The sequence below is a fragment of the Ursus arctos genome, unplaced genomic scaffold (assembly GCF_023065955.2).
Source record: "Ursus arctos isolate Adak ecotype North America unplaced genomic scaffold, UrsArc2.0 scaffold_24, whole genome shotgun sequence".
NCBI lineage: Eukaryota > Metazoa > Chordata > Mammalia > Carnivora > Ursidae > Ursus > Ursus arctos.
Window position 1 is genome coordinate 28,347,926 of NW_026622919.1, and position 21,804 is coordinate 28,369,729.

General features: G+C 41.1%; 1 protein-coding gene across 2 annotated transcripts in view; it reads left to right on the plus strand.

Moving 5' to 3' along the window:
• The window catches only part of TOM1L1 (target of myb1 like 1 membrane trafficking protein), a 55,263-nt gene that overhangs the window by 15,606 nt on the left and 17,853 nt on the right, over positions 1 to 21,804 (plus strand). For both annotated transcript variants that reach the window (XM_026513193.4, XM_044389320.3), the window contains 4 exons: positions 13,370 to 13,503; positions 18,509 to 18,569; positions 18,972 to 19,089; positions 19,979 to 20,075. In XM_026513193.4, coding sequence (XP_026368978.1) covers positions 13,370 to 13,503; positions 18,509 to 18,569; positions 18,972 to 19,089; positions 19,979 to 20,075 — 410 coding nt within the window. The remainder of the gene's footprint in view (positions 1 to 13,369; positions 13,504 to 18,508; positions 18,570 to 18,971; positions 19,090 to 19,978; positions 20,076 to 21,804) is intronic.

The window sequence follows — 21,804 nt, forward strand, 5'->3', positions numbered from 1 at the left end:
CTGAGCTGAAGGCAGACGCTTAACCTCTGTGCCACCCAGGCGCCCCTTCTTTGGTGATTTCTTAACATAACAAGAGGCAAGGATGACTTTATCACAAACGTAATCATTACTTAGACATGGTTCTTACTCTTTCACAATAAATGATTTAACATCGAATCATTTATAGTCTTGGTCATATACAATCTGTTAGTCACTAACTATTCAAAGTATGTACAAGTTTCCTCTATATCCATCCACTCAACAAACATATTGAGTAACGACAATGGTGGTAGAGGATATAGAGGCGAGGAGGCCGGCCGTTCTAGTCCCCAAGGAACTTATGTCTAGTGAGCAAGATTGTTTTGTCAACAGCCAGTTTATTTATTTTTTTTTAATAATAATTTTTTATTATGTTATGTTAGTCACCAAACAGTACATCATTAGTTTTTGATGTAGTGTTCCATGATTCATTGTTTGCGTATAACAACCAGTGATCCATGAAATATGTGCCCTCCTGAATACCCTTCACTGGCCTATCCCAATCCCCCCCGCCCTTGAAGCCCTCAGTTTGCATCCCAGAGTCCATAGTCTCTCATGGTTCAGTCCCCCTTCTGTTTGCCCCCCCTTCATTCTTCCCTTCCTTCTCCTACCGATCTCCCTGCTATTTCTTTTGTTCCATAAATGAGTGAAACCATGTGATAATTGCCTTTCTCTACTTGACTTATTTCACTTAGCATAATCTCCTCCAGTCCCGTCCATGTTGCTGCAAATGTTGGGTAATCGTTCTTTCTGATGGCTGAGTAATATTCCATTGTATATATGGACCACATCTTCTTTATCCATTTGTCTGTTGAAGGGCATCTTGGCTCCTTCCACAATTTAGCTATTGTCAACAATAAGTTTAAATAAAGTATTGTAGATGCTGTAATAGAAATTTGTTTATCATACCTTGGGATCGGGTGCAGGCAAGGAGAACGGTGAGGACCTTTGGAGAGGGTTAGATGAAGGCAGCACTCACTCTGTGGGGGAAGACATGAATGGTGCATTTGGACCTGTACGAGCATGTGAGGAAAACCATGAGTGGTTCATAATTACTGAAACCATGGCTCTCCCAGTCATGTCCCTGTGTCTGTATGTCCATATACTTTTCCCTCTAATAGTTCTTATTCTCAATTTTAAATTTCAACACGCACTTTGACACATTAACTTAGAGGAGGGAGAAATCAGTTTCTGAGTCTTTTTCTTCCCAAACAAGTTACAGAATCTTACCCTATTTTTACATCCCTCTGACTCCCACTCCCTGCTGCTCATGTTGCTGTTATCTTTCCTTTAACTTTGTAGACTGTTAGTAGATAATGTTTTTCTTGATCATTGCTTATTTGAGAAAGAGAAAATTGTAAAAATTTCCTCTTTCAACATTCCTACTTGAATATTCCTGCTGTGTCATTGAATCACTATTAGTGGTAAACTTTGGGTGTTTGCATGTCCAAAAATGTCTTTTTCCTGCCGTATTAAGTGCTAATAGTTTGGCTAGACACAGAATTCTCAGTGCAAAATTCTTCAGTCCTTCCAAACTACTGCTTCATTGTTCCCTTGTACCCAGTGGTGCTGATGAAAGTATGAGGTTATTCTGATTCTTGAGTCTTTTATAGTGTTTTTTTCTTGTTACATTAATGAGTTCTGCTTACTTTAGTATTTCTGCAGTTTCACAGTATGTCTAGGGATATGTGTGCATGTATGTGCATGTGTTTCCTTTATTTATCCTGCTTAGTACTTGATAGACCTTTTTGCCCTGTTGCTATCTGGGTATTTTAATTCTGGGAAATTCTCAGCTCTTCAAGTATTTATTTTCTGCCACGTGGTCTCTTCATATGCAACTTTTTTTTTTTTTTAAGATTTTATTTATTTATTTGACAGAGATAGAGACAGCCAGCAAGAGAGGGAACACGAGCAGGGGGAGTGGGAGAGGAAGAAGCAGGCTCCCAGCGGAGGAGCCTCATGTGGGGCTCGATCCCAGAACGCCGGGATCACGCCCTGAGCCGAAGGCAGACGCTTAACCGCTGTGCCACCCAGGCGCCCCCATATGCAACTTTTCTTAAATGAGGAAACTTCCAGTTGTATTTTTCTTATCGCTCAACATTTTTTTTTTTTTTTTTTTACTTTTCATCTCTTCATTCTTTTGTGTTGTAGTTTTAGGCGCGTTCCTCCATTCCATGTATTTCTCTGAAATTTGCACATCAGTTTGTCTCTTCTAATGAACATTTCATTTCAAAAATTGTGTTTTCTCAGGGCACCTGGGTGGCTCAGTCAGTTAAGCATCCAGATCTTGATTTCGGCTCAAGTTATGATCTCGGGGTTGTGAGATCCAGCCCAGCATGGGGCCCTGCACTCCGCAGGGGGTCTGCTTGGGATTCTCTCCCTCTGCCCCCGTCCCCCTCTTTCTCTCTCTCTCTCTCAAATAAGTAAATCTTTTAAAAAATTGTTTTCTTAATCATTTTGGGGTTTTGTAACTTTTTTTTTCATGGATGTGCTTTCCCCTTCTATCTTTCTAAGGATAATAATTATTTTTAGGTTGCTTTTTCCATTTGCTCTATGGATTCTCATTCCTTGAGTTCCAGTTCTTTTCTTCCTCACTTCTTTCAGTTAAATTCCTCAAGTATCTGTTGGATTGCTGATAGTGAGCTCATTTTTCTGCGCAATTCTATGCAATGCAGCAGCCTGCATTCTCTGTGCAGCTCACCTGTGCCAGGCAGGAGGACACACTTGCAGTGGCATGTGCTTGGTACCGTTTTCAGAGTGTGCGGGATTGGTAGGGGATGATGCTGGGTGGAATATGTTGATAGCTGGTCTTCTAAGGTCTATGCTTCCTACTTTTCCTGCATGCTACCGATTACTGGAAGTAATACCCCATGTCTCTGCCCCAAGCATTGCTCCCATCTGCAAGAGATACTCCTTTCTCAGCTCTCTCGTCTCAGATGGGGAGAGAGGCATGGGCCTGTTTGTCCTGCCTGGTTGTTTCACTGCTGTCCCTCAGCTATCTCTTAGCTGCCCCTTGTGCCATCTTGTTCTAGCCTCCGTAGTCTCTGGGCATGGAGCATCCTTCATTTTCCTTCCGTGTTCTGCAGCAGTACTCCTTATGGGCAGTCTTAGATGTCCTGGATTATGTTTTCCCCTCATCCAGGAGTTAGCAAACTGTGGCCAGTAGGCCACATGCAGGCCTTTGTTTTTGTGCCACTTATGAACTCAGAATGGCTTTTAAATTCTTAAAAGATTGTTAAAAAAAAAAAAAAAAGTTTAGGGGCGCCTGGGTGGCTCAGTCAGTTTAGCGTCTGCCTTCGGCTAAGGTCATGATCTCGGTGTCCCGGGATCAAGCCCCTCATAGGGCTCCCTGTTCAGCGGGGAGTCTGCTTCTCCCTTTACCCCTCCATTCCACTTGTGCTCTGTCTCTCTTTTTCTCTCCCAAATAAACAAGTAAAATCTTTAAGAAAGTATTCATTTCGGGCACTTGGGTGGCTTACGCGTCTGTCTTCAGCTCGGGTCATGGTCCTGGGGTCATCAGGCTCCCTGCTCAGTTGAGAGTCTGCTTCTGCATCTGCCCCTTCCCCCGCTTGTGCTCACGCGTGTACGCACGCTCTCTCTCTCTCTCTCTCAAAAATAAACAAATCTTTTAAAAAATTTAAAGTTCACTTCTTAAGCTGTATCTACGCAGGCCCACTTCCATAGATCACTAGGGAGTCATATATACCTCTTAAGGAACACTGCACCACCCCCCACCCACAATTAATGGGTTTGAGTTTGTGGCACCTCCCAGGTCCCCAGGGATAAGAAGAGGATTTAAAACCACAGCCTGAGAACGAAGCTCCAGGTGGGGAGTGGTAGGACCTGGTCTGTACAGGTCACTGAGGACCTTCTATACCATGTCAGAGTGGGCTTTCACTCTGATGGCAGAAGGGAACCATCAGGGGATAGAAGCTGAATAACAATATAACCAGATAAAATTTTAAAAAGTCGCATGTGGTGACATTGAGATAAGTTCTAAAGAAGCAAGACAAAATTCTAGGAAACAGTTGAAGACATCATTTACCACTTATCTTATACTATGTTCTATGTGTGGAAAATGACCTCTGTGGTCAAATAAGTTTGCAAAACTACCTTCTATTTCTGAAGGTTCATAAAGCTTCTTCGTATAGTTAAGGTGCCTAAGAGTCTTTGTTTAACCCAACGTTTACAAACCTCTTTGACCAGAGAATCCCCATTTACTGAGCGTGTGAACGTCCTACAGAACACCAGCATAATATATACCTTGAGAGACAAATCAATATTTTGGATCACGGGCTGTACGTCTATTATTTTTAGAATATTTTACATAGGAACCTCACATCGTTTTGTTAAGGATTCTTGGGGTTCTTAGCCTTGGACAAATCATTTAGTATCATTGGGCTTCATTGGAGGCTAAAATGAAGAGCTAAGAGGATACTTGACAAACAAAGGTAATGTTAATATATTCTGCTAGGAGATTAAAAGGAAAATTAATCATTAAATATAGTTCCTATGTAGTAATCCTTTTTAAAAAAATCCACAACTGAAGGCTTTTACAGATAATAAATTTTGTGACTCACGATGTGTAACAAGCATGTTAACTAAGACTTAAAAATTAAATATCAAAGTAAGACTGTGGGACAGAGAGTATTTTTTGGAGATGGCCACAGCAATATTTCTAGTGGCACATGGTCTTCCCGGGCCTTTCAGAGCTTCTAAAGTGACATGATTTATGACTTTTCTCCTCTCTTCCTCCATCTGTGGCAAACAATGCCTCATTAAAAATGCACACTGAAGCATCCCATTTAAATATGCGAATCCAGCTTTATACCGTGTGCCATCCTGGAGAGCACGGAAATGTTTTTTGTGTCAGAGTCTTTGGGTGCAGATGTTTGGTTGCATTTTGCAAGGATAATGCTAATGTGTTTCGATGCCAGCGTTCAGGGCTGTGCGCTGGCTTGAATACTAAGGAGACTTGGGGTGTAAATCAACATTCGAATACCACTCATGGCCCATTGGAGTTGAATGGGTTCTAGCATCTGATCGGCTTGTTTTATGGAGCCTATTGAATGTGTAACTTTTTTTTTTCATGTTTTTCGTTAGTAACACCTAGAGATCTCACGAGGAGTGCTGTTCTTACGTTCTTTCGGCAAGAATTGGATTTTTTTTCTCATACCGTCAGTTAGCTTGTAAAAGAAAACTATTTCTCTTCTCACAACACTTCTGACACCAAGTGTGAGAGGTTTTTTCCCCCTCACATTAAACAATTCTGATGCTAACTACCCAGAGTTAGCACAAACCCCACAGGTGAAGGGCTCCGTCTTGAAGACCATCCCCACTTCAGATGCTTGTTGCAAATCCGAGTATCTCATACTTTTGACCAGTAAGCTATAAACTGGGGGTTTCCACAACCCCCTCCTCCTTGGGATGGACCATTTGCTAGAATGCCTCACAGAACTCAGGGAAACATTTGTATTTGCTGCTTTATTATAGAGGATGTTACGAAGGATACAGATGACTGCTCAGGTGAAAGATACAGAGGACAAGGTCCAGAAGGGTTTCCAAGTGCGGCGGGAGCTTTTGTACCCATGGAGTTGGGATGTGGATGTGTTCACCTACCTGGGAACCCTCTAAACTCCTTGTTTTGGGATTTTTATGGAGGCTTTATCACATAGGGATGTTCATTATTACCTCAAACCTTCACCGCTCTCTGTATGCAAGAGGATGGAGGGTGGGGCTGAAGTTCCAAGCTTCTGATTGTGGCTTGGTCTCTCTGGTGACCAGCCCCCATCTAGGAGCCCACCAAGAGTTGTGTTATTAGAACTTAAGATGCTCCTGTCACCCAAGGAGTTCCTAGGGATTTAGGAGCTCTGTGTCAGGAACCAGGGGCAGAGACCAATGTATATATTTCTTATTTTACATATTGCTTAGCTATTTAGGTGTCCCACCTGCAAATGAGGGGGGGGGGTCTTTGATCCGTTGTCCTATCTGGACCTGGCCCCATCCTCTCAAGGTTATTGGATCTTGATAGATGGTTGCCTGGGGCGCCTGGGTGGCACAGCGGTTAAGCGTCTGCCTTCGGCTCAGGGCGTGATCCCAGCGTTATGGGATCGAGCCCCACATCAGGCTCCTCCGCTATGAGCCTGCTTCTTCCTCTCCCACTCCCCCGCTTGTGTTCCCTCTCTCGCTGGCTGTCTCTATCTCTGTCGAATAAATAAATAAAATCTTAAAAAAAAAAAAAAAAAAAGATGGTTGCCTTTCAAACATTGTACCTTTATTGCCTCTCTTATCTTTGGGTCCTATATGGTTTTTCAGCCTTTGAGGATTTCTCATTCTTTCTTGAAAGCTTAGGCATGTATGGTAAAATAGCATTATGGTGTATCCAGCATTTTTTTTAGGTATTTTGTTATCAGGAAGGTTTTCAGGATCTTGAGTATAATATTGTGCTGGAAACCAGAAACTATACAGCTTGCTTTTTCTAAAAATTGAGACAAAATTCACATAGTAAAGAATTAACCAGGGCACCTGGGTGGCTCAGTCGGTTAAGCGTCTGCTTTCAGCTCGGGTCATGATCTGGCACTCCTGGGATCAAGCAGCATTGGGCTCCCTGCTCAGCGAGGAGCCTGCTTCTCCTCTGCCCATCCCCCTGCTTATGTGCGCACACTCTCTCTGTCTCTCTCAAATAAATCTTTTAAAAAAATAAAAAGAACCATCTGAAAGTATGTGATATAGTGGCATCTAGTACATTCACAGTGGAGCCATTTGGGTTCCAGAACTTTCGGAACTAGTTCCAAAAAGGAAACCCCATTCCCATGGAATAGTCTCTCCCCCTTCCTGTCTTTGCCCAGTTCTACCTACCTGCTTACTATTTCTATGAATTTACCTATTCTGGATATTTTATATAAATGTAATGATGCACTATGTGGCTATTGTGTTTGGTTTCTTTCACTTCTACATCACTAACCTTTTTTCCACTCATGTAGCACCTGTCAGAATTGCATTCCTTTAGTGGATAATATTCCATTGTGTGAATACGCTGCATCTTATTTATGCATTTATTCGTTGATGGACATTTGAGTTGTGTTTACCTTTTGGCTATTGAAGCTGCTATGAACATTCATCCACCAGTTATTTTGTTTTGTATTCCTGTGTTCATTTCTTTTGACCATATACCTAGGACCAGGCTGCTGGGTCATATAGTAATTCTGACTCTGGGTTTAACTTTTTAAGGAACTATCAAACTGCTTTCCATGGTGGCTGCACCATTTTACATTCCCACCGACAATGTACAAGAGTTCCAGTTTCTCGGCTTCCTTGCTAACACTTGTTATGTTCCGTTTTTGTTTTTTTTTTAAATAGCTGTCTAGCAGGTGCGAGGTAGTAGCTCATTACGATTTTGATTTGCATTTCCTAATGACTAATGATATTGAGCATCTCTATATAGCTTTTTAAAAGGTAGAGCGCCTCATGCTGTCCTTGCTTGGAACCCTCCAGTGGCTTCCCATCACACTTGGAACAAAACCGCAACCTCCTTATTCTAGCCGCAGAGCCCTCCTTGCCCAGCTCCTACCACCTCTCCTTCCGCAGGCCATGCAGCTCTTCTCTTCGGCGGTCGATGTACACTGACCACCCTTCTGCTCTGTGGACACACCGAGTTTGTTCTTGCTGGGGAGTATTTCATGCTTGACCGTCATGCTCCCCCCCCTTCTCATGGCCAGCTTTTTCTCCTCACTCTGAGCTTAGGATGTTACCTCCTCTGAGAAGCCTGTCCTGACTCCCCAGGTGTTAGACCCTCAACTTTTGTCTCCTGCCCCATCGCCATTTTGTCCTCCACCTAGCGCTCGGACGCTTTTCTTGAATATTCGTTCAGTTGCCTGTGCCTACTAGAATAGAAGTTCTGCAAAGCTGATCTCTAATGCTCGGGGTCTGGCTCCCAGAGCAGTGCCTGGCATGATGTAGTCACTCAATAAAAATAGCTTTCATACGTTAATGTTTTCTTCCCCCTAGATTTTATGTAGTTTAAAATAAAAATCTTGGGCACCTGGGTGGCTCAGTTGGTTAAGCGTGTGCCTTCGGCCCCAGTCATGATCCCAGGGTCCTGGGATGGAGTCTTGCATCAGGCTCCCTGCTCAGTGGGGAGTCTGCTTCTCCCTCTGCGCTCGCTTTCTCTCTCAAAAATAAAAATTAAAAATTAAATTAAACATAAAATAAAAATCTTTGGGGCACCTGGGTGCCTCAGTTGCTTAAGTGTCAGACTCTTGATTTCAGCTCTTTTATGATCTCAGAGTTGTGGGATTGATCCCCGCATTGGGCTCTGTGCTCAGCCCAGAGACTGCTTCACATTCTCTCTCCCTCTCGTTCACACTCTCTCTCTCTCAAATAAATAAAATCTTCAAAAAAATAAAAATCTTTATCCTTGCTATGGGAGACTGAATCTTCATTTTTTTATAATAATTTTTTATTATGTTAGTCACCATACAGTACATCCCTAGTTTTTGATGTAAAGTTCCATGATTCATTACTTGCGTACAACACCCAGTGCACCATGCAATACGTGCCCTCCTTAATACCCATCACCAGCCTCCTCCCCTCTGAAGCCCTGAGTTTGTTTCCCAGAGTCCATAGTCTCTCATGGTCCATTCCCCCTTCTGTTTCCCCCCCCTTTCTTCTTCCCTTTCTTCTCCTACAGATCTTCCTACTTCTTATGTTCCATAAATGAGTGAAACCATCTTTTTTTTTTTCCAATTAGATGGCTAGTTGTCCAAATAACATCTAACAATTCATACCATCTCCGTGAACTTCAAACACTCCTTCATCGTATTCTATATTCTAATACAAGGCCATCTTTCTGAAGGCTGTTTTGTTTGTTTGATCTGTTTGTTCAGCCCTGTGTTGGCATCCTACTATTTTAATGGTTCTAAGTATGTATTTTCATGCCTTTGTAGGTTTTGTCAGTGAAACAGATGGCATGCTCAATTTAGATAATTTGAGGAGAGTTTAATGAAGATACTATTTATTCAGCAAGATATTGCAGGGTTTAGGGAAACCACAGGAGCTCGGTCACTATGCTGTGCTATTAACTAATATCCCGAGGTATGAATAGGCAAGAGGGAAGTTTCGCCAGAACCCAAAGGAAAGAAAAATAGAGAAAGCAGAGGTGCTTTTGGTGGAAGGAGTTGAGGGAAAAATATCTAGATCTCGCTCTCCTTCCTCCCATTTCCTGCCAGTGCGTGCTGCTTACTGAACTCAGTCATTTCAGTCTTTGCTTGTTTTTGCCCAACCCCAGTAGGGCAATGAGAGAAGGGAATATTTTAGTCTTCTGTAGAAGAAAGCAAGCTCTGATTTTCAGAGTAGAACTGGAATGGGGCGCCTGTGTGGCTCAGTTGGGTAAGTGTCTGCCTTCGGCTCAGGTCATGATCCCAAAGTCCTGGGATCAAGCCCAAGTGGGGCTCCTTGCTCAGCGGGGAGCCTGGTTCTCCCTCTCCCTCTGCCTGCAGCTCCCCCTGCTTGTGCTGTCTCTCGCCATCTCTTTCTCTGTCAAATAAATAAATAAAATCTTAAAAAAAAAAAAAAAGAGCATAACTGTTGAAAGCCTTAGTCTAACTTAGTAGAAAAGTTTACAATCGGGTCAATCTAAAATTTCATCCTATAAGGATAATTTGTTACTGGTTGGGGGGAGAAACAGTAAAATAAAAAGTCCTCCTCTGGACACTTACTGCCTTTACCATTCAGAAACTTGTGGAAGGGACTTTCAGTGTCTCTGAAACCATCTCCCTTCCTTTACAGTAGCAAGTCATGGAGCTGGAGGGAGAACCTTGTTCTCCTGAACCTGAGTTCTACCCATTATACCAACTTGCTTCGCATTTTGAGCCCAGAATTGACTTTCTAGTATAGGGGTCTCACCTGTTTTTTCCTATGTCTGTAGCTAGGTTGGAAGCAACTTGAAGGCAATGACCAAGTCGAATACTTCTAAATCCATACAGCTCTGCGTGTTTATAGCACATGCTTTGCACACTGAATGAGTTCATTAAATTTCCTTTTTTTAAAAATATTTTATTTATTCGTTAGAGAGAGAGACAGAGTACACAAGCAGTGGGAGAGGAAGAGGGAGAAGCAGACTCCCCACTGAGCCGGGAGCCCAACATGAGGCTCCATCCCAGGACCCCGAGATCATGACCTGAACCGAAGGCAGACGCTTAACTGTCTGAGCCACCCAGGCGTCCTGAGTTCATTAAATTTTTGTTGAGTTGAATAGACTGATGCTCTTTGTTGAAGAATTGTTGATTTTAGGACAAAAGAGCTAAGGAGTTACTGAGGACAAAGGCTTTTGGGGAAATAAAATGTTGACAATATTTGGTTAGGAAAAACAAACAGAAAGGATTCTACTGAGTTAATGATCTTTTTGAGTATGATCTTGACTTTTAATTTGCTATTCACTCAGCGTCTGTGTAAGGAAAAAGGACTACAAGCAAGTAACCGTGAGAACTGTTTAGTTTTAAGGTGGGAGGGATAGGGGTTTTTTTTATTTTTTTGCAGATAGAGATGTTCTCTAGGGCTCCTGCAGTCTGGGGAGGGAGGACTGAGAGGGAGGAAATATGTTATGGGCTGATAATAAGAGTATCACCTTGCAGATAGTATTTCCAGAGAAGGCTTGCAAGAAGCCTTTTTCTTCCCATTTTCACTTTTTCAAGGGAAATGTTCAGGCACTTCTATTTTTCTTTTTATTGAGTTGCACTGTGCTGCTGAATGGGGCAGGTTACGGTTGGAGTTGAAAGTGCAAAAGGACCTCCTTCCTTAATTCCTGAGTCCTCAGTGGAGGTCTAGGAGCCATCTGGATGTCAGGAGAGGAAGCTCTTAATGAGCTCTTTTTTGTTTTGCTCCAAAGACTTTTTGAATTGATTGTTAAATTCCCTTGAACTGAGAAGCCTACCTTTGCTTTGATATGGTATTTAAGGGGGGCAGTTCCAGGGGCTCTGTGATGGACATATGCACCAGCAGCTGTTACTCTGTGTTTTGACTCTCTCCCCCCCCTGGCTCCCCACATCCACAGGTGCCTGCCATGGGGGAACTTCTGACCCATCCTCTTGGTTCATGGTGCTTGATCTAGGCTCTTTCCAGGTGGTGTGGCCCTCCTCTGAGACAGACATCAATTGAGAAGATCAGAGTGGGCTGGCTTTTGAAGAGGTTTTTCAAATTCTGCTCTGCAGTCCTGCTGAGAAATGTGATGTTCCTTTCATGTTTCCATTCCATCTGTCTTTTGAGAGGGCAAAGAGAGGGTCTTCTTGTGACCGGGGGCTACTGATGTTGGCTGCAGATTCATTTCAAATTAATTTCTACATTTTTGTCACGAGCATCTCACAGCCATTGTATTTCCTTGATCTTGACATTGCTCTAGCAAGGCTGCCAGTGAGCAAGAACAGTTTCATTATACTCAGTAACGCAAACGATCTCGTTCATCATGCGGGTTATGTGAAATGCTGTTCTTTGTTCTCTCCTTGGAATAATATTGGGTCCTGAGTAAAGGTGTATTACAAGATTGTATTAGCTATCTAGTTAACGTTCCAGTGATACTTCCTTATGCAATCATTAATACATTTATTGACTACCCACTGTATGCCAGACACCCCTGGGGTTTCCACTTTAGCATTTCCCATTTTTACAACAACGCTGCAAGATAATTGTTATCTTTGTTTTATACATGTGTAAAAAACAAAACTGAATCTAAAATTTAACTAAATCCCATGTCAGGTATGCATATGGGAGTGGCCTTTTGTCTACTGAGTCTAGAGTCTGCTCTCTTTGCACTATTCCAGGGGGCCATACGAAAGCCAAATTTAGCCTACCACCTGTCTTTGTTTTATTAGGATATGGCCACACCCATTTATTTGCATATTATCCACGGTGCTTCTATGTTTTAATGGCAGAGTTGGGTAGTTCTGTTCTCTGACAGAGAACACACAGTCCACAAAGCAGAAGATATTAAATACTATCTGGGCCTTTAAGAAAAAAGTTTGCCAACCCCTGATGATAGTGGCCAGTCATTAGCAAATAGGACAGTTTTTCTGGCTGCAGATAGCGGTTACAAAACCCAGAGTCTATCCTTTATCAGTCTGTATTGCTTTTTCCTTTTCATTTCCTTTTTTCTCCTAAATATTTTTGTTAGGATTCTGTAGAGGGCAGTGGCTTTTACCCCTGAGTCCAAATGCCAGTTATTAATGCTTTGATTGATTTATTTAGAGATTTCCTGTCAGGACTCTTGTAATAGATGGTTTGAGATCCTAAATGGTTTTGCCGACTATAAGTTTTTCAGTGGGTCTGTCTTTCTTGAAGGGAAACAAGTCAGATAATGGAAGAGTCTGATGATTTAGCAAGTTCTGTCGCTCTCATTTTGAAGGTGTTCTTGCCTGACCTTAATGGACCGTTACGCTTACAAATTCTAGCTGAGGTGGGTTTGAAGAGATGTGAATATTAGTTTTACGCTCCTCAGGCTTGCCTGTAAGGATATAAGTTGTAAGACAGCAGTTTTCAAATTGTCCGTGTATATAAGGAACACTCCAGGATGCTTACCAAAAAAACAAAAAAATGTAGATTCCCAGACCCTCAGCCCTGGAGATTCCAAATCAGTACGTTGGCTGTAGGTGCCCCTGATGCTTATGAGGAAAAGCTAGTTTGGGGAGTGCAGTCCTGGCTTAAAGCAGTGACCCCAGGTAGTCCTAACAAGCATAGTATCCCTATTTTTTTTTTTTAAATTTTGGTTTGGTTTCCGTTGGAATGTGTTGTTGTAATTGTAAACTTTATTTATTTAAGTAAAATGTAATAGGAAAATTACGGCACTATAAATGTATTTTAACTGCTACGTTCTTCTATCTCTAATAGCGGCAGTACGCATTTTGTGTTTTATGTAGTGCTTTACAGTCCTAGAGTTCCTCGTTATACACATCTCATTTGCTTTTTATGTCACCCCTTGAGGTAGATGTGGCAACTAGTATAACTTTCATTTATCAAATGAGGAAACTGAGATTTAGGAAACCAGTGATTTCTGTATTCTGCAGCTAGTAAGCGGCACCTCTAGAATTCCCATACACCAGTTCTAATTTCTAGTCTGGCATTCTGTGCAGTGCACCATAGTGTTCTTATGACACCTCATTTGGTTTTTAGAGGAAAATATAATCACGTGTAACTCATTGCCTTCTGATAAGAAGAACAAATTGTACGTAATTAAATACTTGGGTAATCTCCCATAGGTGACTCCCGGAGGAAGTGATCAACGGGCATATGCTCACTGGTGCATCCGTTTCTTTATAGAACTTCCCTAGCACAGAAGAAGAAATTTCTCTCCTTTCTTTGACAGAAACTTTATAAGACAGGACGGGAGATGCAGGAGAGGATCATGGACCTGCTCATTGTGGTGGAGAATGAAGATGTAACCATTGAGCTAATTCAGGTGAACGAGGATTTGAATAACGCCCTCCTTGGATGTGAGAGGTGAGCTGATGTGCATCCTCCCCACCCTCCTCCACGTGTTGTTTCTACAGCAGTGGCTCAGCATTCTTGTAAGACTACCTACTGGGTAAACAGTTAAGATCGGGAACAGCTTCAGGACAAGGCAGCCTTCCTTCCAAGAGAGGGAACGTGGTCCTGGCCTTCTGGGAGCTTGTGATCTGGATTGCAAGAGCAAGAGCACATCTGTGCACTGCTGGGAGCACTCTCGGGCATTGTAAATAACTGACCATAGCAGGGCCTGGATTTCATTCACCTTGATAATGTCTGCACTGAGCACATTGTAGACTCAAGCGGGTGAATAGTATAAACAAAGCATCTTAGTAAAAGTGAGGTTTATCCTAAGTTTGAGATGGACGGGAACATAAAACAGTGCAGGGAAGAGGGGAGGATATTTTATATGAAGAAAATAGTCTATACCAAACCAGAGCAGTAGTTTGGACAATTTGTATATGAACATAGATTTTTATTTTAAGTTTCCATTCAGAAAAGTATGAAGGCAAAAATTTTAAATACTCATCATTTTGTCACTAACATTTTTAGTCTTTTTCCTACATTTTTTATAGTTGTGATCATGTAAAGAACATACACTTCTGTTTCTCTTGATTTTATTCACCGTATAACAAGTATTTCCGTAGCCTACGCTTTGAAATCCTTTCGATAAGCTGTTATGTTTAAGAGCTCTGTAATAGTCCGTGTCTTTCCCAGTTCATTATTTGGCATGTTAGTTGTTTCTAACTCATTTATTCATCAGAGTAAGAGTCTTATCAACTATTGGGATAGGCAAGGCTCTAAGTCAGAAAAACACCTTAAGTACAATAGACACACTTGGAAATTGAAATAAGTGCAGTGAAACAAAGTGCAGGAGGTCTGCTTGGTCAGAATATCAGCCGGGCCTAATCCAGGTGGGGAGGGGGAAGGGGAGTGTCGATGAGGAGGTGCCCCTATGGTGAGCACTGCAGAATGAGTGAGCATGGACGGAACAAGGAGCAGAGCAGGAGCTCGGAGGGTCTGTGAAGCTACAGAAAAGCACACAGGCTGGAGAGAGAGTGAGCAGCCGGGATCCAGCCCCCGGGAGCTGGGGCATGCCTAGACTGACAGGCGACTTTTTCTTCTGTCTTAATGTACAAAAACGTAGCTTCGTGTGGAATCTAACAAAAAAACCAACAACAAGAAAAGCAAAAACAACGCAAAACCAAGTTCATAGGTGCAGAGGGACTTGGTGTGGTTGCCAGAGGTGCAGGGGGGTGGGAGGCAGGTGTAATGGGAGGAAGGGGGTCAAAAGATAAAAAAATTAAAATTAAAATTAAAAAAATAAATAAAAGGAACAGCAATCAAATGTAATGTGTGGGCTTTACCGGGATCCTACTTTGAACACACTAACATTAAAAAACATTTAGTTGCTAAGGGGAGAAATTTGAATATGAGTGGAATATTAATTAATATTAAGGACTTACAGGGGAAAATATAATGGTTAAGTCGGTGGTTAAGTTGGAAAATGTCTTTAGTTTTGGAGAATGCCTTCTAAAATATCTAGGGATGAAATGTCATAAAGTCTATAATTTTAAATATTTCAGCAAAAATATATATAAAGCAAATATGGCAAAAAGATACACAGTTATTAAACTTCGCTGAGGAATACAGGGGTGTTCGTTATACTGTTCTCTTTACTTTCCTATAGGTTTGAAAACTTCCTAATAAGTTAATACAAAGATATCTGAGTTAACAATGTCACCTATATAAAACAACTTACTTCAGTGCTTTTAAAATATTGTATAAAACAGTTGTACGTAAATATACCCAAAGATCTATTATTAGGAACCTGAAGAAAGAGAAAAGAAAAAAAGAAAAAACAAACCCATTGTTCCAGGCAAGTCTCGTGGTCTCTTCCCAGAGCTATCCCTAGGACTTCTCCTCATTGTAATGCTAGAGTGTCTGAGCTCCCCACACTTTTTCTAGATCCTCATTCCTCAGTAGCAATGATGTCTGCATTTTGGGTGAGACAGTTTTCCCTTGTGTGGACCCTACTTAGTGGTTCATAAGGGAAATAGGGGAACAGCGCTGGATTAAAGAAAAAAAGTTTTATGAATCAAATCTTGATGATTTCTGGGAAAATCGCTTACTTTTTTTAAGACTTAAGTTTGTTCCTGTCTATTAAAGAGGATAATATTACCTATTTACAGGGTTTCGTTGTTGTTTTGAGAACTAAATGATTTAGTATATATGACGGCACCTTGGGGGGTGCTACCATGTTGACACATATTAAATATTAATTTCTTCCTCCTCCCCATTAACATCCTACTGGGCCTTTTAACTTATTGACTAGTTTTTGTTGTTTTTTTTCTTCTGTTGATCCGTGAATGAACCAAGAGAATCAGTGAAGTAAAACCAATACTATGAAATGAGTTTTTTCCTTCACTGTCTCTTACATACTGCCTATCGGAGACCCCAGCCCTTCGTGTGAAGCGATGACCGAGCGTTGACTGAGCATGTGAGCCCAGCGACCAGTGTTGTCTGAGCACCGAACAGAATCTAATTTTTGCCTTTTGTTTTCTGTGGCATAAAGCTTAGTAAGTGGAAAAACAGCTCAGGAAAACCGCATGGCTGTCAGAGTGCTGCCTCCTGGTTTTCATTTTGGGGAATTCTGTTACAAACCATTAAGACCACGGACTAAAAGCTTCTTCTGAAGGGGAATGTCTTTTAATTGGGTCCAGCTATCAAGAGATTGGGTTACTTCTGCGAATGGCTCACTCTGATTCGGCTCTGAACCATGTGTGCCAAAGGCACCTGCAGTCAGTTGTGGGACAGAAACACTTAAGTCTTAAGATTCAGAGAGAAATGTTTTGCTTCTAGAAAAGATAGTAGTCTTGGTGTACTTGTTTCCTATAGCTGCTCTTACAAATTGTCACAACTTTAGTGGTTCAAAACCGCATAAACTTACTATCCTGCAGTTCTCTAAGAGTCCAAAATGGGTCTCCCCAGGCTAACATCAAGGTGTCAGTAGGGGGTCCATTCCTTTTTGGAGGCTCTAGAGGAGAGTCCGTTTGCTTCACTTTTGCAGCTTCTCGAGCCTGCCCACTCTCCTTGGCTCGTGATCCCTTTCCACCATCTTCAAAGCCAACACCGTCTGGTTGAGTTTTTTTATATTGTATCATTCTTGCTTCCTCTTCTGCCTGCCTCTTCACGTTTAAGCGCCTTTGTGGTTACAGTGCTTATCTGTATATTCCAGGCTAATCTCCCTATTAAAGTCTCCCTATTAAGGCAACTTTCCATTTGCCATCCAACCTAACATATTCACTGTTCCAATGACTAGGATATAGCTATCTGGAAGGAGGGAGCCCCATTCTGTTCATCACAGTCTGCCCTCTCTTCCCCCAAAGATTCACATCCCTCCACATGCAAAATACATTTGCCCTATTCCAACATCCCCCAAAGTCTCTGCTCATTACATCTAGGGAAGAGTTGTGCAAATAAGAAAACAGAAGTTTGTTACTCGAGGCTTGATCTGAGAGGGTTCTTCATACCCAGCACATAACTAGTGTACAAGAAGCCAATGCCGTAAGGAGGGGGAAGAAAAAACATGTGTTTTAGAAAGGGAAAAATCCTTAAACCTAAGTGCATGCTCTAATTTAATATGTTTCTAAAGCAACTCTTAGTTTGCAAAGCATTTCCACATTAATCCACCTGTATTATCTTTCTAGGGGTCGCCCCTGAGAATAACTTTCTGAGGAAATGCTTCAAATGCTGCTGTTCTCTTTTAGCAAAAAGATAGAGAACTGAGGATCAGAAGTTATGCCCACGATCCTATAGCTATGTGATAATAAAGCTGACACTCGATCCCTGGACTACTGCCTTCAGCTTCACTAGTCTTTCAAACCTATTATTTATTTATCTGCTCCTCTTTTATTCCCAATGTACGAGCAATGTAAAATTTAAGTTGTAAAACGTCGATATTTTTAGTGGATATCAGGTGTCATAAAAATGAAGATAAACAGTGAAAATATGTTAAATGTGTTTGAATTTTTATGGAACATTATTTATAATGGCAGGATTGGAAACAAATATTTGAGATTAAGAGTAGTTAAATGTAGGGGCGCCTGGGTGGCTCAGTTGGTTTAGCATCTGACTTTGGCTGTCATGATCTTGGGATCTTGGGATCGAGCCCTATGTTGGGCTCCATGCTCAGTGGGGAGTCTGTCTCTCCGTCTCCCTCTCCCCCCACTCATGTGCTCTCTCTCAAATGGATAGATTAAATCTGTTTTATAAAAAAAAAAAAGAGTAGTTAAATGTGTGCTACGTTCATAAGGTAAAATATGCAGCCACTAAAAATTGCATTTCTGAATAACTGGAAAAATGCTCCCAACATAACTGAATTAGGATACAGAACTATGTGAAATCATGGCAAATAAGTTTAAAAATAGATTACTGTATGGTGACTAACAACAAAAAATTATTATAAAAAATAGATTAATTTACAGAAAAAGATACCAGAAGGAAATACATCATGATGTTAATAGGGACCATTTCTAGGTGATGGAACTACTACTAGTTTTTTGGTTTTTTTTTTAAGATTTCATTTATTTGAGAGAGAGAGAGTGAGTGCATGAGCGGGGGCGGCTGGGCAGAGGGGAGAGAGGGAGAACCTCAAATGGACTCCATGCCCAATACAAGCCTGATATGGGGCTTGATCTCACGACCCAAGCCGAAATCAATAGTCAGACACTCAACCAACTGAGCCCCCCAGGCAACCCTATTACTAGTTTTTAATACGTATTCATTTTCTCACAGTTTTCTGTAAAGGCATTACTACCCCTATAAACTGGAAAGATTTTTTTTTTTTAAGTTATGAAAGTACTTTATTGGGAGTCGATGGGGATGAGCCTGATTATCTTTGTTCCTGAATATTTGCATGTTAATAATTTGTTAAGGATTATAGCATTTTCATATCTATTTTCTGTTAAATACTTATATTTTGCTAACTCTCAAACAGATTCACTCGGAACCAACAAAGGATTTTGGAGCAAAATAGGAACCAGAGGGAAGATGCCAGTGTAAGTGAACGGAAATGTTACAAAAAACAATTGAACATTTTACACATTGTACAGGAGGGAATAAGGCTTACGTAGAACAAGTCTTAAAACAGAAGAAGCATCATTAACAATCTGGAATGGTTTTGGTGGTGTAGAGTATTTGCCTTAACAACTCAGTATTATTAAGTTACTAATAAGAAGTCATAAGAAGATTGTCTGATTAAGCAGCAACTCATGTAGATGGTGAGATGCGATTACTACGAGTGTTGCCTGTTGAATAGAGAATTCTCCTTCGAGATGCATCCAAATAGGATTTTCCTTTCTCAAAAAAAAAAAAAAAAAAAAGTCCCCAGGGAAGAAAACCATGATAAATTACCTGACACATGTTTTTCTGAATTGTGTTTTTGTTTGCTTTGTTTTCAGACTACCAGTGAACCTTCTGCCCCCTCCTGTGATCTCTTGGACCTTAGGCTCAGTCCTCCAATGCCTAGGGCCACTCTGGGAGAACTCAACACCGTGAATGCTCAGCTTTCAGACTTAAGTAAATAAGCACATGGGCCTTTCAGACCAGCAGAAGAGCTTGATGTGAAACAGTTCTGCTTGGTTTCATGATTAAAAATGCAACGTGGGGAGGACTGAAGTCAGTTTGAATATCAGAGAACTGTATCAGGAGATGTAATTATTCTTTGGCGAGTGGTTGGCTCAAACCCAGCAATGGGATATATGGGGGGGGGGGGGGGGCGGGTTGGATCCCTGAAACTCATCCCCCTGGCTTAGAATCTCATCGAATTCACCTGGCCTGCTTTTATAAATGTGGTTCAGCATCATGGCCAAACTTAAAACCACTCTGAACCACACACTATGACTTTTGGGTTTCTCTGCTATGCTACAGCATTTAGGTAAGGAAATATTTGATGCAGGTAGAGAAAGTCAGGAATTAGGAGGACTGATCTACATGGTGGTGAAATGTGGAGGAAAAAACACAGGTTTTTGAGGTAGAAGTCCAAGTTGAAATCCCCTGTCTGCCACCTGATAGCCACCCAGCTTTGAGATTATCCTCCTTTGGGGTGTCTTACTTAGGATTATAGGAAGTTGAGAGCTTGGGGAGGAGAGGGTAGAGCTCCATATATGCCCTAGCTTTTTACTTCTGTGCTTGAAAGAATAAGACACACAAAATCCCTTCCATTCTAGATCAGTTTGGGATTTCAGAAAATCTGATATAATAACATTTGTTACCTTCACAACATCCTCTTCTTGTGGCCACATTTCTCTTTCCAGTTACCATTAATAATGTCCTTTAATTTGTTTGAGGAAATCATTTTATGGCAGCAGAAATATCTGTTTTGTTTTTGTTTTTATTGTGGAAAATCGAACAGAACAACTGAATGACAAAATGTTTTAAAGCCAAACCAGTCCATTTTGTGTTCTAGATTTCAGCTCTCCAAGTCCTGTTGTAACAAACAACTTGAACCCCAGTCTTCGTCCACAGGTGGATTTGCTAGCCTTGGAAAATACAGAAACACCCCTGTAAGTATGTCCAGTAATACCCCAGAGGTAATACCATCTCCTTCTGATTTCTCATATTTAAGACAGCGTGACGTAAGAGAAAAAGTAGAGGCTTAGGAAATAGACGGTCCTGAGTTAGAATCTCAGCTCTGCTTTCTACCAGCTGTGTGACCTTGGATGAGAAACTTCACCAGTGTGAACCTCATTTTTCTTCTGAGAGTACCTCCTAGGATTCTTGCAAATATTCTGTGAGATGCTGTATGTACTTCCTAATACAGCGCTTTAGTGGTAAGCCTTCCAAAAGTTATTTATGTTATTTTTCAGTGGTAACAGGAGGTGGGGGAAGAACAAGGGGAATTGAATGACAAGGGAGTTCAAACAAATAATGGCCACACCCGTTATGGATCACTTGCCATTGCCAGGCACTTTGCTAAGCTGTGTTTGTTTATTCCGTTTAATCTTTGCAAAAACTCTCGGACCTATGCTGTTGTCATCATGCCCATTTTACAGGAGAAAAGGCTGAGATGTAGGGAATAGAAATGGCCCAAGTTCATACAGGTATGAAGAAGCAGATCAGACAAACTGATAGTTCACCAAAAAATGGATCCAAATGGCCCGTAAACAGATACAGTGATGCTCAATCTTATTTATATTTACAGAAATATAAATTAAACTACAATGACTTTAGTTTTAACCTCGCAGATTGGTGAGAGTCTGAATGTTTCTTAACATGCCTTATTGGGTATGGAAAGACAGTATCACAAAATTATGCAGTTCTTACAAGGCGCAAGTGGGAGTATCTATTACAATTACAAGTGCATTTACCTTTGAGCCCACCATCTCATTCCTAGGAATTCATACTCGCTTATGCAAAATGAGGTGTTTACAAAATTATTCTTGACAACATTTGGGCACAGCTAATAACTGGAAATGATTCAAGTATGCCTCAGTTGTGGCCTAAATATTGACACAATGTATTACTATACAGCTAGGGGACAAGTGTAGACTCTGTGAGGGCCAATCACTAATATATTATGAAATGAAAGAGTGTGCAAAGTAATGTGTGTATACTATCTTACATTTGCTTAAGAAAGTAGGAAATAATATAAACATTTTCCTCTTTGCATAAAGAAACACAAGAAGAATGCAGAAGAAACTAAAAAAGGCACGATTCACTTAAGGTCAAAGAGAAGCAGGATAGAGTAGATACAGCAAAAAATAAACAGAAGCTGGATTTTCTGTATGTCAGAGGCTGGTTTTTTTTCCTTTTAAATGTATATATTTTAAGTAATAGACAACGCATTTCCATGATTCAGGTATCAAAATGATATAAAAAGATCTACAAGGACAGTACTTAGTACTTGATCTCACCCCACCCCCATGCTTCCCATTCCCCCTCTCCTATGTCATATCCTGCTCTTACCCTGGTAGCCACTTTCTTATTTGTCTTTCAAAGTGTCTTTGGGTAAATAATGAATATGATTTTTTTTCTCCTTTATTAAATGCAGCATACCATACATATTCTTCTGACCCTTGCTTTTGTTTTTCATTCAACATAGCTTGGCATATCTTGATAAAAATACATATGTTTTTACATTAGTGGATTTAGACATATTTTTAGAGTTGCCCACTGTTTTTACTGAGTGTACCCAATCACTGAATTACTTTTCTACATTAAAAAAGAAATCGGCAGGGGGGCAGGGGGCAGGGAGAAGGAAATGAGAAAGGAGAATCAAACTGGGAAGAAAGA